The sequence below is a fragment of the Saccopteryx bilineata genome, chromosome X, assembly GCF_036850765.1.
Source record: "Saccopteryx bilineata isolate mSacBil1 chromosome X, mSacBil1_pri_phased_curated, whole genome shotgun sequence".
In the NCBI taxonomy this organism is placed as follows: Eukaryota; Metazoa; Chordata; class Mammalia; order Chiroptera; family Emballonuridae; genus Saccopteryx; species Saccopteryx bilineata.
The window spans coordinates 131805170-131824175 of NC_089502.1; the positions used below are offsets into that span (position 1 = coordinate 131805170).

The 19006-nt window shown below is 38.4% G+C and overlaps 1 protein-coding gene across 5 annotated transcripts in view; it reads left to right on the plus strand.

Annotated features, from left to right (window-relative positions):
- RPS6KA3 (ribosomal protein S6 kinase A3) overlaps nt 1-19006 on the plus strand; it is a 116217-nt gene that overhangs the window by 73411 nt on the left and 23800 nt on the right. For 3 of the 5 annotated variants that reach the window (XM_066248844.1, XM_066248842.1, XM_066248841.1), the window contains 8 exons: nt 4092-4129; nt 4336-4478; nt 4664-4734; nt 13657-13745; nt 13931-13995; nt 14070-14172; nt 16280-16404; nt 18555-18680. In XM_066248844.1, the coding sequence (XP_066104941.1) occupies nt 4092-4129; nt 4336-4478; nt 4664-4734; nt 13657-13745; nt 13931-13995; nt 14070-14172; nt 16280-16404; nt 18555-18680 (760 nt within the window). The remainder of the gene's footprint in view (nt 1-4091; nt 4130-4335; nt 4479-4663; nt 4735-13656; nt 13746-13930; nt 13996-14069; nt 14173-16279; nt 16405-18554; nt 18681-19006) is intronic. The other 2 variants (XM_066248839.1, XM_066248843.1) reach the window with 1 other exon arrangement.

Consider the following 19006-nt stretch of genomic DNA (forward strand, 5'->3'; position numbering starts at 1 on the left):
ATCTTGCTTTCATTTGCCTCCTTTGATTTTATTTATTTATTTATTTATTTATTTATTTTGACAGAGACAGAGAATCAGAGAGAGGGATAGATAGGGACAGACAGACAGGAACGGAGAGAGATGAGAAGCATCAGTTTTTCGTTGCGGCACCTTAGTTGTTCACTGATTGCTTTCTCACATGTGCCTTGACCACGGGCCTTCAGCAGACCGAGTGACCCCTTTCTGGAGCTAGCGACCTTGGGCTCAAGCTGGCGACCTCGGGGTCTCGAACCTGGGTCCTCGGCATCCCAGTCCGACGCTCTATCCACTGCGCCACCGCTTGGTCAGGCGCATCCTTTGATTTTTAAAGCGGTTGAAATCTATATTCATATGATTATTGGCAATTTGTCTTTTTTGAGAGATGTTTCTGTTTATGGCTTTTGTTCATGTTTCCTTTGGAATGTTATTTTTTCCCCCTTGATTTACAAGAGACCTTTACAAATTAAGAATTTAACCATTTGGGGAAAAAAAAAGAATTTAACCATTTGGCATACAGGGTGGGACAAAAGTATGTTTACGGTTGTTTATATGAAAAATAATATAACAATTAATAATAATACAAGAATAAACTTTTGCATACTCACAACTGTAACCCCACTTTAGCCCCACCCTGTATATTGCAAATACATTTTTCTAGTTTATCTTTTCACATTATTTATGTTATTTTAACCTACACAATACTTTTTTCCTCCATCAGATATATCAGTCTTTTCTTCCGTGATGTCTTCTATGACCTTTATTCTTAGGAAGGCTTTTCCAATCCCATTATCAGATATTTTTCTTCCTGATTTTATGGTTTCTTTTTTTACCTGTAACTCCATCTAGAAATTTTTTTGGTATGAGGTATCGTGTAGAGCTAATGCTTCCCTCCAACTACTATTTATTGGAAATTTTCTTCTCCAAATGATTTCTGATTTTAAGTGTGAGGTGAGCTGATTTCCCATTGCTTTTATAATGGCAGTTAATCAAGAAGCTAATATTTCAGCCTGACCAGGCGGTGGCGCAGTGGATAGAGCATTGGACTGGGATGCCGAGGACCCAGGTTCAAGACCCCGAGGTCACCAGCTTGAGCGCGGGCTCATTTGGTTTGAGCAAAGCTCACCAGCTTCAACCCAAGGTCGCTGGCTCGAGCAAGGGATTACTCGGTCTGCTGAAGGCCCACGGTCAAGGCACATATGAGAAAGTAATCAATGAAAAACTAAGTTGTCGCAATACGCAACGAAAAAACTAATGATTGATGCTTCTCATCTCGCCGTTCGTGTCTGTCCCTGTCTATCCCTCTCTCTGACACTCTGTCTCTGAAAAAAAAAAGAAGCTAATATTTCAACTGTACACACTTCTGTGTTTTAATTTGTGTTTATCACTTCTAGTAAGAAAGGTTTCTTTCCCTTTTAAAGGATTTAAATGAGCCTTGCTCTAAAAGAATTTTTCAACAACTTTATTTAGATATAATTCACCTAGCATACAATTCATCTGCTTAAAGTATACAATTCAGTGATTTTTAGTATTTTCAGAGTTATGTTACCATCATCTTTATCAAGAATTCAGATATTCCTTACATTAAAATGTTACATGCAAAATTTACATAACATATAGCAAATAGGTAACAGAGGAAATGCGCCTTTGGAATTCCTGTTAAGTGATCATTTAGAAATTGTTATACTTTTATATTTTGTTTGCTTATTAATGTATTTTGTTTTGGAATGTTTCATATGATTCTATTTTTATTCCCCAGATAATCAATGACTTTTTTTCTTATCCTTTTCCCAATTTCTAACTATCACTGCATAAAATGTAATTCCTGATAAGAGTAAATATTCAAGCATATAATGCTTAGGAGAAAAATATTACTATAAATATAAGATTAAACATTCATAATAAAAATATGTTAGTGTTTTATTTCCTTGAATATATTTTAGGCCATTGTATAAACATTGGTCATAAAAAACATGGGCCCTGTCACAGTGGTTTACTAAGATCAGGTGTAAATACAACTGCTCATGTGAGAGCTTCCACATACATGTCTAGACAGTGCTGTTATATTGAAATAACATTTGTTAAATGACCCCATTAAAAACCATCATATGGGAGAAATTTTCATCTTTAGCCCAATTGTTTTATGCACTGTGAGGGATTTTCCAGACAACTTTAAAGTAGAATTGTGTTATTATAAATATAGCTAAAAATAATTATTAATAGTTGAAAGGGAACTCTGCTTTTTGAGAGGAATACAATTGACTTTTTCTGTGAAAGATAATGAATGGACATGTTTACTTAAAAGAATGCTCTAGAAAGTATAAGTAATACCCTTTGGCTGTGGGGTTTTTTTTCCTCTCAATATCAAGAATGATTTGAGGTTTTATTTTGTTTTGTTTGTAGAACTGTCCTTGGTGTATTTATTAGAAGTGAAGGTCTTCCACCATATCTAATAATTTCCTTTATAATTCCTAAATGTATTGATCTGCTTCATAATCAAGATTAGTATTTTTTTCATAAGTCCCTTGTTATGAGGAGACTTGAAAACTATGTCCCTACTGGATTACCCTCAGTAGTAAACTTTATGTAATCATAGTTGAATTGATGGCATAGCAAGATTGGTAGTATTTTTGACATAAGTAAAATTTCATTACAACAAAATTTGGCTTGCATATTTTTAATGAGATTTAAAAGTGAGGAAATGTCTGCATTATGGAGTAGCTTTGAATATAAATGGAATAGTTTATTACCTGACCTTTCAAGTCAATATAGTAAAGTACCTATGCAGAAATACATTTGGCTTGCACCTTAGTACTTACTCCTTTCTGTACCGCCTTAACATGTTTCTCTGCACTCATACATGTGCTAAAGCCAGAAACTTGAGTGTCTTCTCCATTTATTCTTCTTCATCACAGCCCATAGCTAAGAGCTCACTAAATACCCTTATTTTCCCCTCTAAATTGTTTTTCTAAAATTGAAGATCTGATCATTTCTACCCTCCACTCTTGTAAACCTTTTATGGTCTTCAGTGCCCTTGATTCAGATTTGAAATGTCTTATTGGCCCTTCGGAGGCTGACCCCGTTCATTTAACATGCATTTCCTGTTTGTGCTCTGCCAGGCACTGAGCTACAAGGTCAATAAGGTCGAACCCTCTAGGAGCTCCCAGTTTGCTGAGAGAAAACACTGGAGAGAATATACAGTGAAGGAACGGCTCAGTGAAAACCAAGCAGTGTGAGGAAGATATGTTGAGGAAAAGAAGATTGTGTTGTCCACATCAGGAAAAACAAACCAACAACCTGGGGAAGAATGATTTAGTCAGATGCTTTAAAAATGACCAAGAGAGCCCTGGCCGGTTGGCTCAGCGGTAGAGCGTCGGCCTAGCGTGCGGAGGACCCGGGTTCGATTCCCGGCCAGGGCACACAGGAGAAGCGCCCATTTGCTTCTCCACCCCTCCGCCGCGCTTTCCTCACTCTCTCTTCCCCTCCCGCAGTCAAGGCTCCATTGGAGCAAAGATGGCCCGGGCGCTGGGGATGGCTCTGTGGCCTCTGCCTCAGGCACTAGAGTGGCTCTGGTCGCGGCAGAGCATCGCCCCATGGTGGGCGTGCCAGGTGGATCCCAGTCGGGCGCATGCGGGAGTCTGTCTGACTGTCTCTCCCTGTTTCCAGCTTCAGAAAAATGAAAAAAAAAAAATGACCAAGAGAATAACAACACATTCAACTTGCCTTGTGGGCCCCTCTGTCTATTGTTCAAGTACTAGAGAGGTTAGTTAGGCCACCTCCAGAAAGGCTTTAGAAAGAGCAACTTAGAAGAGTCTAGACGTTTTGGTTCTTCTATTTTTTGATGCTCCTCGCTCATTAATACAAGTTTATAAGTCTTAACCTTTGGAATATATTATATATGTGTATCCAAAAAATAACTTTTTTCCTCCTTTACCTTTGCCTTTTTATTCACAGTCTAAAGCAATATTTTAGCATGAGTATGGTGATCTAATACTTAACAAAGTAATTTTAGTTTTAGCATCTACAAATCTCTAATGCTTTGCACAGGTTTTCTGACTTTGCCTTTTTCTTTTCAGTATACTTCTTGATGAAGAAGGTCACATCAAATTAACAGGTAAAAATCATTTTATTAAAATATTCTCTCCTATTCCATATATAAATTTTCTGTATGGATGGTCATGGTACAAATAATGGATAACAATGTTTGTATTAAAGATTTGGATTAGAATTTTTAAATATTTAATTTAAATATTGGAACTCTACATTTAACCTTTTAATGTGCAAATTATTGTAGGATATTTATTGTATCTGTTTTGGCAGATTTTGGCCTAAGTAAAGAGTCTATTGACCATGAAAAGAAGGCCTATTCTTTCTGTGGAACTGTGGAATACATGGCTCCTGAAGTAGTTAATCGTCGAGGTCATACTCAGAGTGCAGACTGGTGGTCTTTCGGTGTGTTAATGGTAAGGTTTGGGGTGTCTTTTTTGGGGGGGAAGTTTAGTAATGAAGAGAGTAGAAATCTAAATCACACGTTTTATTACTTAGTAATTTTAAAAGGTTTGGTTGTAATTTAGATGATGATTCTTACCTCTGGCCTTGATATTTTATACCTATTGACAAATACCTCTGATTATTTTGCCCTTTATAGTTTGAGATGCTCACTGGTACACTGCCTTTCCAAGGAAAAGATCGAAAAGAAACAATGACTATGATCCTTAAGTAAGTACTCCCTAGTGGATATGTTTTGATAGGATTTAAAAGTAAAGTGCTTAAGCTAAAAAAAAAAAAAAAAAAGATTTTATTCATTTTTAAATTGACTTTATTGGGTTGCATTGGTTAATAAAATCATATAGGTTGCCAATGATCGATTCTGTAACACATCATCTGTATGTCGTACTGTGTGTTCTCCACGCCAAGTCCAGTCTGTTCCATCACCGTTTACCCCCTTTACCCTCTCCTACCTCCCCCTCCCCTTCCCCTCCCATGATTACCACACTGTTGTCTGTATCTGAGAGCTTTATTTTTCTTTGCTTAATCCCTTCACCTAAAAAAAAAACTTGAAGAGTATTGGCTATATTATAAAAAAAATAGGAAATTCATCAGTATTATGACATTAGTATTATGTGGTTTAAATACAAATAAACTCCGTAGATTCAGAGTACTCATTGTCTTCATGTTCATGGTGAAGTATTGAAATCTTGGCCTTTGAGATTTGGCATATGGCAAGAATGCCTGTTACTCCACTCCTGTTCACATTGTCCTGGAGGTACTACTAAATATATACGATAAGGCAAGGAAAAGAAGCAAGGTTTAAGGTTTTAACAGGCTTAAGGTTTAATGAAGAAACAGAATTGTCATTATTTAGATAACATGACTTTGTCCATAGAAAACCCAAATCTTTATACAAAGTCTTGGAAGTAATAAGAGTTTAGCAAAGTTGTTGGATAAAAGGCCAATAAAATCTATTTCATGTCTGTATACTAGCAACAGAAAATACTGTTTATAGTAGTATAAAAATATCAAATTCCTAGGGATAAATCTAGCAAAAGTTACATAGGAACTCTGCAGAAAGCTAGAAACTTTTACTTAAAAAAAATCAAAAGACCAAAGTAATATGGAAGGTTGTACTGTCTCATATTATGACAGACCCAGTGTTATAAAAATGTAGGTTTTATAGATCAGTGCTATCCAAAGAAGTATAATATGAGCCACATACCTAATTTTAAATTTTCTAGTAGCAACATTAAAAAAATAAGAATAGCCTAACAGGTGGTTGCACAGTGGATAGAGCATCAACTTGGGACGCTGAGGTCCCAGGTTCGAAACCCCAAGGCCACCAGCTTGAGTGCAAAGGTCACTGGCTTGAAGTTCAAGGTCACTGGCTTGGGCAAGGGGTCACTGGCTCTGCTGGAATACCCCCATCAAAGCACATGTGAGAAGCAATTAATGAGCAACTAAAGTGCCACAACTACAAGTTGATGCTTCTCATCTCTCTCCCTTCCCCTCCCTCTGTCTCTTTCTTCCTCCCTCTGTTTCTCTTTCTCTTTCAATCTCACTAAATAAATAAGAAAATGATAATTGTTTTTTATACAGTCATGTGCTATAAAATAATATTTCAATGACAGACCACCTGATGGTGGTCCCATATGATTATAATGGGACCATCGCCTAGTGATGGAAATTCCCATCACCTAGTGACATCATAGCCATTGTAATATAATCGTGACACATCACTCAGGTGTTTGTGGTGATGCTAGTATAAACAAACCTACACTGCCTGCCATTCATATACATGGATAGCACATACAATTAATTATGTACGCTATGCATTTAACATTGTGTTACAATTGCCTGCAGTATGCAGTAGAGTAGCATGCTATACAGATTTATAGCCTTGGGAGCAATAGCCTATACCTATACCAGATCCTAGGTGTGCAGTAAGCCATACCATCTAGGTTTGTCAAGTGCACTCTACAGTGTTTCCACAACTACAGAGTCACCTAATGACGCATCTTTCAAAACATATTCCTGTCTTTAGGCAGTGCATGACTAATATATTTTATTTGACCCAATATATCAAGACATCAGTTCAACATAAAATCAACATTAAAAATGATTAATGAGATACGTGTTATTTTTTCATATTTATTTGAAACTCAGTGTGCATTTTATACTTATAATTTGGGCTAGCCATATATTCAAGTGCTCAGAGGCTGTATGTGGCTAGTGGCTAGTATATCGGACAGCATAACTAGAGTTTGATTGCAAATCAAACTGAAATCCTAACAAGGTTTTTGTGCTGAACCTTAATTCTAATACAGCAATACAAAGGACCAAAAACACTCTGAAGAAGATCAAGATAGGGAGACTTGCTTTTACCACGTATCAAGTTTTACTCTAACTGTAATTAAGACAAAGTAGATTTATGCAGTACACTAGAAAACCCAGCAACACACCTGCGCGCCCACGGGCACTTGATTTCTAACTATTGGAAATTGCAGAGCAGTAGAGAAAGAACAGCTTTCTTAAGTAAGTCCTGCTGGAAAATTGGTATTCATGTAGGAAAAGATAAAACAATCCCTATCTCACACCATACACAAAAATAATTTCCAAGTATATTACATACATACACACACACACATCTTTATATAAAAACACAAAAAAGATTCTAGAAGTGTATAAGAGAATATCCTCATGACCTTGGGATAGGAAAAGTAGTCTGGACACAAAAATCACTAGCTATAGAGGTAGAGATGAATATATTATTACTATGTTAAAATTAATAACTTTTTCTCATCAAAAGATGCTCACCCTCATTAATCATAAAATGCAAGTTAAAACCATGACAGCTACAACTGCATACTCTCAGAATGGCTGACAGTAAAAAAACTGACCGAATACAGTGCTGACAGGATGTGGAAAAGCAACAAATTCCATACAGAGCTGGAAGGAATATAAATATTGTATTAACCACTTTGGAGAGCAGTTTTTGACATTATCTTCTGACGTCAAATATATGTGTACCCTCATCCAGTAGCCACTTTTAGGCATTCACCCAGTTTATATGCACCAAGGTACTTGCACCTCAAAAACCAAGTACAAAGATGTTCATAGCAACATCATTTGTAATAGTCAAAAAGCGGAAACTGGATTGATCATTGGCTGTAGAATGGGTTAATAAATTATGGTATATTCATACAGTGGAATACAGCAAGGGTTGACAAACTACCTGTAAAAATTGAGGCTTTGCAGGCTACACACAGTCTCTGTTACATATTCTTATTGTTTATTTTTTGTTTCCAATACTTCAAAAACGTAAAAACCATTCTTAACTCGAAAGCCATATAAAAACAGGCTGAGGCCTTTAGCCCCTGGGTATAGTGTGCCATGTAGCAAAGAAAATGAACACACCACAGTTATACACAACAACTTGAGTAAATTTCATAAGGATGTTGAGCAAAGGAAGTTCAGGCACAAAAGAATGAATGCTATACGAGTCTATTTATAAAGTTTTAAAAACAGACAAACTAAAGCATGGTTTTTAAGGTCTATATTTAGATCACAAAAGCCTGAGGCAAAACAAGGAATGTGGTTACATTGGATGAGGGCTTCTGGCAATCTTCTATTTCTTAGTCAAATGACTGTTCACTTTGTGGTAAATCATTGAGCTGTGTGTTTGGGGTTAGAATTTTTTTTTTTGCACTTTGTTTTTCTTCACAATAAAAAAGGTTAAAAAATCTTTGCCATATAAATGAATGTTGACTGAACCTTCATCATTCCATCTGCTCTGGCCCTTTCCTTTCAGCTAACAAACTCACTCGAGTGTTGGAAACAGAACAACTTGTTTTTGACCTGGCTTTCCTTCCAAGTTTCTGAACCCTCTTCCTGCTTCCTTTCAACACAAAGTCTCTTTAAAGAGTAGTCTTTCTGTTACCATTTGTTGGCTGCTTTTATTCCATAGTCTGTCTGTCATTCATTCCTACCACTCTGTTGAAACTTCTCTCACTGTTGTCATCAATGACCTGGTCGCTTCAACCAGCAGCACATTGCTGGAAAGGCGACTCTACCATGTGTTCACACAGTTCATTCCACAGATGATTGAGGTCTCGCTACAGGCATTTAGGATGCGGTGTGAACACGACTGACAGATCTTTTGTGGTCTCGCAGAGCTTGCATTTTGTTGAGGGACATAGGAATTAATATTTAAAGAAATAAATAGTCATCTCGGATAGCACTAGGGCAGTAGGGCTGACAAACCAGGGTACCCTGCAAGTGTAAGGACGGGAAGGAGCCATTTTAGGTGGGACAGTCTAAGGACGGTCTCTGAGGGGTGTTTAACACTGTTGGCCCCTCCCTTTCCCCTTCCTTCTTCCTGGTCCCACTGGCTTCTCCCGCCTCCCTAACCGTTCCTCTTCGTGTCTCTGGCTTGACTGTTCCTCCTCTGCCAGCTTCTCTCTTTTTAATTATGAAAAATTTCCAAAATAGCCCTGGCCGGTTGGCTCAGCGGTAGAGCGTCGGCCTAGCGTGCGGAGGACCCGGGTTCGATTCCCGGCCAGGGCACACAGGAGAAGCGCCCATTTGCTTCTCCACCCCTCCGCCGCGCTTTCCTCTCTGTCTCTCTCTTCCCCTCCCGCAGCCAAGGCTTCATTGGAGCAGAGATGGCCCGGGCGCTGGGCATGCCTCTGTGGCCTCTGCCTCAGGTGCTAGAGTGGCTCTGGTCGCAATATGGCGACGCCCAGGATGGGCAGAGCATCGCCCCCTGGGGGGCAGAGCACCGCCCCTGGTGGGCGGGCCGGGTGGATCCCGGTCGGGTGCATGCGGGAGTCTGTCTGACTGTCTCTCCCTGTTTCCAGCTTCAGAAAAATGAAAAAAAAAAAAAAAAAAAGAAAAATTTCCAAAATAAATTGACAAGAACAGAATTAATACCGTGAACACAGATATACCAGTCACCCAGATTCAACAATCATCAAGTTTTTGCCACATTTTATTCATTTGTTTCTAATTTACTGAATATTTTAAGCATTCCAAACACGTCATTCCTCACCTACTTCAGTTGGCATCACTAACAAGAATGGGTGTGTTCTTATATAACTGCATCGAACAAACTAGTCCTAATGCCTAGCTGTCATCCAACACCAGTCCCTAACCAGGTTTGTTAGATTTTCTCCAAAATGGTGTTTTTATAGTCCCAAATTAGATCTGCACATTTCATTTGATTGTATTTCTTAAGCTTCTGCTCATTTAGAATAGTTCTACCCGTTTTCCCCTGCTGTTTACTAGCAGAAACCAAGTCAGTCAGTTTAGAATTCTCCTTTGTGAACTTATCTTGTGAAAAGGTGAGACCCCCCCTACATCTCTGAAACGAACAGCGTAAAGCTGATTCTGCGGCTTGGTGTAGTGAGGGAGGGCAGTCCTGGTCCAACAGAGTGACCCCAAGCGGAGCAGACCAGTGGTCTTAGACAGGGTTGGGGGGAAGGGTGCAGTTCAAGAAGTGGTAGTTTTTCAGGGCCAGGAGTGGATTGACATCATCTGTAAGAGTGTGGTTACTTGAGTGGGACTGTTGTTGATCAGTTGGCAGTCAGGTGTGGTTAGTGGAGCAGCCCGCCCATTCTTGTCTGGTAATTTTCACGGAGAGCAGTTACTGGTTGGTTGGTTTGGGGATAAAAAACACAACTATGTTCACCTAGGCAAGTTGTCTTTGATCAATTGAATGGATTTAAAACCAGTTCTGGTGGCTCTCTTGTTACTGTGGTTACATAACAATCAGTGTTTTTCTAGGGAGTGTGGAAATGTTTTTTATTCTCCTTATGTTGTCATTTAACTTGTTCCATTATCCTGTTTTTGGTTAAACATTTTTGGAAAGATTATTTCATAGCTTGTGCTGTTGCAACTTATTCTATCATATCAAGGGGCTTACAACACCTGGTTGTTTCACTTTAAGTAATGAGCTCCCACGGTAACAAGTGATCCTTCTTTGTAAAGTTCCATGTTAGGCTTTCATCTGATGGTTTCATTCATTAATAATCATTACTTGAAATAATTATTTTACTAGGAATTCAAAAATAGATGGTTTTCTATTACTATTATTCCTTCATTTACTAGCTGGTTATTTTTTTTTTTGAAACAATGAACTTTCCCTCATTGACTAAGGGCCAGTTACCTTGAAATAAGGCTCAAACGAGAAAGACAGAATAAATGCTTAATTCTTTTCTTTATTATTTCCAATTGTCAGAACCCTAATTACTTTCAGTGAGGGTGGTGTCCAGTGAGTTGGTATTTTATGTTACTTTTGACTTTTCTTTTTTTGATATAATGAACTTGTGGGATTTAATAATCAGTGATTCAGCCAATTGAATTCATTATTTTTAATGACCAAATTGTTCTTATTCTGATCACCTTTTTTTTTATTTTTTTTTTTTTTATTTTTTTTCTGAAGCTGGAAACGGGGAGAGACAGTCAGACAGACTCCCGCATGCGCCAGACCGGGATCCACCTGGCACGCCCACCAGGGGGCGACGCTCTGCCCACCAGGGGGCGATGCGACGCCCCTGCGACCAGAGCCACTCTAGCGCCTGGGCAGAGGCCAAGGAGCCATCCCCAGCGCCCGGGCCATCTTTGCTCCAATGGAGCCTTGGCTGCGGGAGGGGAAGAGAGAGACAGAGAGGAAGGAGGGGGTGGGGGTGGAGAAGCAAATGGGCGCTTCTCCTATCTGCCCTGGCCGGGAATCGAACCCGGGTCCCCCGTACGCCAGGCTGACGCTCTACCGCTGAGGGGCCAGGGCCCTGATCACCTTTTAAATGTTGTTACCCACGGTTCCATCTCTAACATGCCTTTCTTCCCCTCTGTGCTCACTTTCCTAGCTGACCTGTCTTTCCTGTAACGACTCTCACCATTGTAATTACTCCCAAATCACTCTGTTTTTATTTAATTAATTGTGTTTACATAGATTCTAGGGTCACCCCGAATGCATCCCCCCCATTCCCAAATCACTCTTTCTTACCTTAACTTACCAGATACCAGACCTATATTTCCATTCACTCACCCGTCTCGCTGTCCCAAAACATGACATGCTTGGCTTGACATTTTTATCTCTATCTGCTGTTCTTTTCCTCTTGTGTTCCCAGTTAGTGGCATTTCCATGCAGCCAGAAACCTGGAAGTCGTTTTTGATTCCTCTCTCCTGCACATGCAGGTGTTCTCCAGATTCACTCTCAGAAATACTCAAGGGTCCCAGCCTCACCTCTGCATTGAACAGCTGCAGTTCTCAGACCCCGTGATCTCCTACCCACACTAGCGGGCCACGCCCCTAAGTGCAGTGCCTATTACCTACTGAGGCTTCGTACCCCCAGGTCGTTTTAGACTACCCTTGGAGTTACCTTCTGCAAAATAAATCTGGCCATGTTAGTCTGCCGTTAAAGGCCTCTGCTCTATCCCTGTTACTTAATATGGCAGTGTGTCCCCAGATTTGTTCAACAGAACCCTAATTTTACAAGATATTAATAGAAAGAGGTGCTGGAAAGAAATGTTTAGAAAAATACTGATTTTTTTCCTAACTCGAGATGTATCACCTTTTTTATGCAGTGGATTTAATTCTTTGTCTTCAGCGGGGGGGGGATAATAGGTAGCGTTCCATAAACTCACTGGATCATGAAAATTTTTGTTGTTGTTTACTTTCTAGAGAGAGTAATGTTATTCAGTAAAATGTTGGGGAAGCACTAACCAAATGAATCAATTCTCAGCTTTTGAATTGCATTGAAGGCCTTTCACAATCTCTTGTGCTAAGTTAGATATCTCCTCCTGTTCCCTTAGCACTCTTTCCATATGCCCTTCTGAATCTGTCTCTTCCTGTACCAAGATTATCTATCTCCGTCTTCCCAGCTGACTGTCGGGACTGTCTTTATCTCTGTATCCTCAGCGTTAAACAGTGTCTAGCGCATAGTACCTCAGTAACAACACCGAATAACAAATGGATCTAGTTCTGAAATAGAAATTTCTCTGTTAGCCATTTTCCCCAGCTCTGTTATTATTTTCATACTTATAGGACCTTTGGTTTCCTTAATTTGTAGGTTGGAGAAAGGAATCAAATTATATATTAGAGCTGAAACAGACTTTCAAGCTCATCCAGGCCAGTGGTTTTCAGACTCTGGGCTACAGACTCTTAGATACTCCACCGGCCCTTTCCCACCAGCGCCTCTTCCCTGCAGCAGCTGTAAATGTGGAGTTTCTCAATGTCCTTTTGAAGAAGGGCTCCACGGTGACAGCTTGAGAGCCACTGATCTAATGCCTCATCCCCTTGCTTATGAAGAGGTGGTGACCGGCCCCGGGAGATTGGCTTCCCAAGGTCACACAGTTCTCAGGAAAAGAGTCGGAACTAAGACTCGGATGCTTTACTCTCACAGCAGTGCTTTTCGCAAAATCCTAAAAACTGAAAATGTTTATTAGGACATTATGGACTAAAATTATCGTGTGTTCACACCAAAACCTATCCACAGAGTTCTAAGTTGCTTTCTTTGTAGTGGCCCCAAACTGGACACAATCCAGATATCCTTAACAGGTGGATGCACAAACAAACTGGTACATCCATGCCACGGAGTACTACTATTTAGCAATGAAAGGAGTGAACTATTGATAGAACAATAACTTGGACAAATCTCAAGGGAATTTATACTGAGTAAAAACAATAAAGCTTACCAACTGTATGACTCCATTTACATAACCTTCTTAAAGTGTCAAAATTATAGAACTGGAGAGTAGCTTAGTGGTTGCCAGTAGTTAGGAGTCGGGATCCTGGTGGTAATGAACCAGTCCGTATATTACTGTGGTGGTGGACACAGGAACCTACATGTCATAGAGCTAAATGCGCAGGTGCGTGCAAGCACACTAAATGCAATTGAATGGAGACATCTGAATGAGATCAGTGGATTGTATCCATGTCAGTATCCTGGTTGCTAGAGTACACTATAATTTTGTAAGGTGTTACCTTTGGGGAAAACTAGGTTAAAGGTACACAAGATCTCTATTACTTCTTACAACTGAATGTGAATCTGTAGCTGTCTTAAAATAAAAAGTTTGATTTAAAAAATTGAAAAATTAAATAGATACCTCCCAAAATTAAAATGTTATTTGTGGACTTACTATTTAGAGCTAAACTTGGGATGCCACAGTTTTTGAGTCCTGAAGCCCAGAGCCTTTTACGAATGCTGTTCAAACGAAATCCTGCAAACAGATTAGGTAAATTTTTTTTTCTTTTGTGTTTGTTGGTATTTCTTTTTTTGGTGGGAGGAGGTAGATACTTGTTTTTGTTGTGGGATTATGAACTATTAGGTCAAATATTAAAAGTGAAGTCTAAATAAACAATATATATTCCACCTTGAAATAAAATTACCATTTACTCAAAACTGGTTAATTTTTGACAGGCGCAGGACCAGATGGAGTTGAAGAAATTAAAAGACATTTATTTTTCTCAACAATAGATTGGAATGTAAGTATACAATGAAAACTTGCTTGAATTTTTTTTTATAATTAACATATGTCTGAGTCTCTTTTTTCTTCCAGAAACTATACAGAAGAGAAATTCATCCACCTTTTAAGCCTGCAACTGGCAGGCCTGAAGATACATTCTATTTTGATCCTGAGTTTACTGCAAAAACTCCCAAAGGTAAGAAGCAAACATGAAAACCAAAGATAAGACGATATATTTCTTGTTTAATCAGAAAATCTTTTCCAGTTCAATTCTTTATGTTACCCTTATATCTTTATGTTACCCCTTTCATATTATCTCCCTGCCACAATAACTGGATAATTACTAAATCCTATACAGCATCTTATAGCAAGAAAGAGCCTTGTTAAATCTTTTAGCAAATTATATTGTACCTTAAACTTTGGTGTTTATGTGAGAAACTATTTGTGTATTTATTTACCTATAGAGCTATTCTTACATGAAGTAGTCTTTAGTATAAATAGTCTGTTTAAAACTCTAATATTAGGGCTGGCCTGTGGTGGCGCAGTAGTAGATAAAGTGCTGATTTGGAACACTGGGATCACCTGGTCAAGGCACATATGGGAGTTGATGCTTCCTGCTCCCTCTTTGTCTCTCTCTCTCTCTTGCTCTCTCCCTCTCTCCTCTCTAAAATGAATAAAATCTAAAAAAATAAAGACATAAAAAAACTCTAATATTAGGTGGTATTCTAGAAATACTTGCAAAGCTCAAATCCCAAACATTACTTGAACTTTATATGAGGATTGATAACTTCAAAATGAATCATATCCTGTATCGTGCTTTATCTTAAAATTGCAAAAGCAGTGACTATTATAGACAAGTAACCTTTGAAATGATAATCTGTATTTCATTCATTAGCATATGTGTGTACATAGTGGTGCGTTTTACACTTTAATACTCATTTAGTCAGACCACAGGTTTATCACTAACAAGCAAATAAATAGAAAGTATATTTACATATATTTTCTATAGAGTGTGTCACTCAAACATTACTATAAAGCTTTCCAGCCAAAATCTTTACAATCTATATCAAGCATTAATGGGTGATTATTATTTTTCTAAGATAGTATTAGAAATGTGGATTAATGTATGAACAAAATTTTAGCAAATACATGGGCAGTGATATACATACAATTGATGATATGTGGTGGTGTTTTACTTTGCTTTCTCAACACAATTTGTCCTGGTAGAGGAAAAAATCTCAGAATAGAGCAATTCTATATTGTATTCTGCCCGGATAGGTTCTCTTAGCAGAAGTCTTCAGTATACAGTAAATACTGGCACATGACTTAAAATTCACTAGACAATATTTATTGCTGATATTATGTAGCTGATGTTCAATAAGAGCTTTTTATGAAGTTGATGTCTAAGTAGATTTACCCATTTGTTTTTTGCTTGCTCTTAGCCTTTAGAGTGTATTTATAAATACTTGTATGCCTAACAGTGGGTTTATATTTATGAATAACACATATTTATTATTTGTCTTTAAAATGAACATTAACTATATTGTAAAAGTATTTTTCTATTTGTGTTAATGCCAATAGATTCCAATAAATAATTTGAATAACAATACATGTCATATCATAAAACATGTTAAGAACTACGTACCATGGTTATCCTAGAAATTACTTTTGATCTTTAAATATATATTTAATTATTTTTAACTTGTAGTTTAGATTTTTAAATTCTGACATAATGAACTGAGACCATTGAACTAAATTCTTTTCTCCTTAATTATCAGTAGATCAACCTTGAATCTCCCCCTAACCAGGAGCCATAGCATTGTCAGATTACCATTTAGGTCTGTACCATCCAATGTGGTAGCCTAGCCACATGTGGCTATTTAAATTAAAATTAAAATGAAAAGCTGTATTTCGCAGTCCCACTAACCACATTTCAAATACTCAGTAGCTGCATGTGACTAGTGGCTACTGTATTGGACAGCACAGATAAAGAAAATTTTCATCGTTGCAGGAAATTCTATGGGACAGTGCTAATTTAGAATAATATTAATGCAGTAACTCATCGAATTCTTATGTTCTGAAATGAATCAGCTGTTTCCTGGGCTTTGAGGGACTAGATGTTAGAGTTGGGATGGTGATAAGCCGTCAGGACAAATGCAGCGCTTCACTGAGCTATCTTGGAAGTACCAGGTGCCTGAGAAATAAAATTCCAGAAAAAGTGTGAAAGGTTGTGATGTGGACAGTTCTTCCCTTAGTTACCTTTCAAAATAATTACCTTCTTAATAACTTATTCTTATTTTCAGATTCACCTGGTATTCCACCTAGTGCTAATGCACATCAGCTCTTTCGGGGGTTTAGTTTTGTTGCTATTACCTCAGATGATGAAAGTCAAGCTATGCAGACAGTTGGTGTGCATTCAATTGTTCAGGTGAGTGACTGTCTAAGTAATTTTATATTTGGAATGTTGTGCCTGACCTGTGGTGGCGCAGTGGATCAAGCATTGACCTGGAATGCTGAGGTCGCCAGTTTATAACCCCAGGCTTGCCAGTCAAGGCGCATACCAGAAGCAACTACTATGCTGTGGATTGCTGCTTCTTGCTTCTCCCCGCCCTTTCTCTTTCTCTCCCCTCTCTAAAATCAATAAATAAAATCTTTCTTAAAATTTTGAAATGTAAGATACAGTTAATTATATGTAAGATATAGTTAATTTTATGAATAATTATATTTGATCTGACTTAAGTAAGCAGCTTAAAATAGATTTTATACCATTGCTATTACTCTTAGTTATTTCATGTGCCTTTTAAAGGGTTGCATGTGCCGGAATCCTGAATCCCTATCTGACTTGAAAGTGGAATTCTAGGAGAGTGGAGATAAATATCACCATCAATGTCTCTTCTCATGTGTCTCAGAATGCTTCTCAGGCCTGGTTTGTTTCAACCTCTGCCTCTGTCAACTTGGCTATATGATGCACTGATCCCTGATACCTGAAAAGAGGGGTCAGCAGACTTTCTCTGTAAAGGGCCAGATGGTAAATATTTGAGGCTTTGCAGGCTTACACGATCTCTGTAGTGGCTCCTCAGCTCTGCCGTTATAGCACAAAAGCAGCCAGAGACAATACAAAACTGAATGGGCATGATGACTGTGTGCCAATAAAACTTTATTCAAAAAAACTGGTAGCAAACCAGATTTGGCCCATAGGCCATAGTTTGCCAACCTCTGCCATAAAAACATAAAAGAAATACAAATGAACTCAAATTTTAACTTTGCCAAGTTTTGTGCCTTTGTTTTTCATTTTGTTTGTTTTGGAGCCCCCGTTGTCATTAGGCAGAAATAGTAATGGGCACTGCCTTAGGGTGCCTCCTACGCCATTATCCCATCTTTTCATCAGAGTTGGAGAAAAAGGAAGTAAAAGCCACAGAAACCGGTTTCTAGGTGTGTGTGTATATTTGTAACAGGAAACTGGACTAGTAAATTAAATGTTATTAATTTAGAGGAACACAAACAAGTAGTACGAAACATTAGATTTGTTTCTTCTCATCCTAGTATCATGGAAAGATCTTCCCAATCATAGGAGAGAATTGTCTTGAGGGCATAAATTAGTGTTTGAATTTGCCTGATAATTCAGTCGTTGTGCTCATGAATCAAGTTATCTTGCTTTCTCTACTTTCTAGAAAACTAATTTAAACACTGGTGTTTTAACAAAATTCATGTTGAAATAATCTATCTCTTAGTAGGACAACCATGTGATGTATACCAAGTTTTAAAGTTATAATTTCTGTACCTGACATAGAAATTGTGAACATATATTCTATAGAATTCCAGTGTTAACCCATATGATGCTCACAGGCACGGGAGATGTCTCCTGTAAGTACAGCCCAGGGCAGCACAACTCCCCCCAGCCTGCTTATGGGGCCAGGAATCCCCTGTAATCATCCTCCATGTTCCTAATCCTTAACCCATGAATAGCTTCTCTAGCAGAAGTTGTAATGAAGCTATGACTTGACGGTGGAGAAAGGAAGGCTTGGCTACTGATAGCCCAAACTTTTAGTAACCAGTATCACCTTCAAATATGTCATTTTATTTCATACTCACCATTACCCTCTGAGAAAACACAAGTTCAAGGTTACACAGCCTACAAGTGGTATATCTGAGGCAAGAATCTAGATGGTCTCACTCTGAATCATGCTGAATCTTTTCTTCCATCCCAGAGGTTTCGAACTTCTCCCTATCTGCAAAGGTGCTGCAGAGAGCTGTAGCCTGCCGGCAGTGGCGCGGGGCTGTCACAGGCAAGCCTGTTGGCCTCTCACCAAGTCGCTCTGTGTCTTCTGTTGTACAAATTTCATTTTATCATTTTAACCAAAGCTTTTTTAAAGGGCATGTTTTGTGCAGCATATTTTTATTGTAGCCACTTACAAAATATGCAGTTGTAGAAGAATAAATGCTGTAAAGGTTGATTTGTTTATTTTTACTGATAATCATTTACAGTTAACATCAATGATGCTGAGTAACATATTCCTCTGTTATGAAATGTACCAGCGTCATTACGGAACTTTATGTCACTTATACTTGTGTTTGTAGCAGTTGCACAGGAACAGTATTCAGTTTACTGATGGCTATGAGGTAAAAGAAGATATCGGAGTTGGCTCCTACTCTGTTTGCAAGAGATGCATACATAAAGCCACAAACATGGAGTTCGCAGTGAAGGTAAATGTTCTTAGATTTCAAATGTAAATTTAACAGTTTCTATTCATACATGTCAGTACCAGTTAAAAATTGTACTCTTCTTTGATAAATACACCTTTTAAAGGTAAGATTCATTTAAGTATCCAGCAGCTGATCATGAATTCCCCTGTGAGCAGAACATCGGGTAGCATGCATCCAGTTTGCTCGGGGCGGTACCGGCTCACACCTGGGCCGACTTTTTGTAGCACCCCTTTTACTGTCAAAAGCCTCCCACTTTATGGTCAAGGTGTCAGGGGATTCCTCAGAATTGCATACCAAATTTTGTATGTTGACACTTTTCTAGCAAA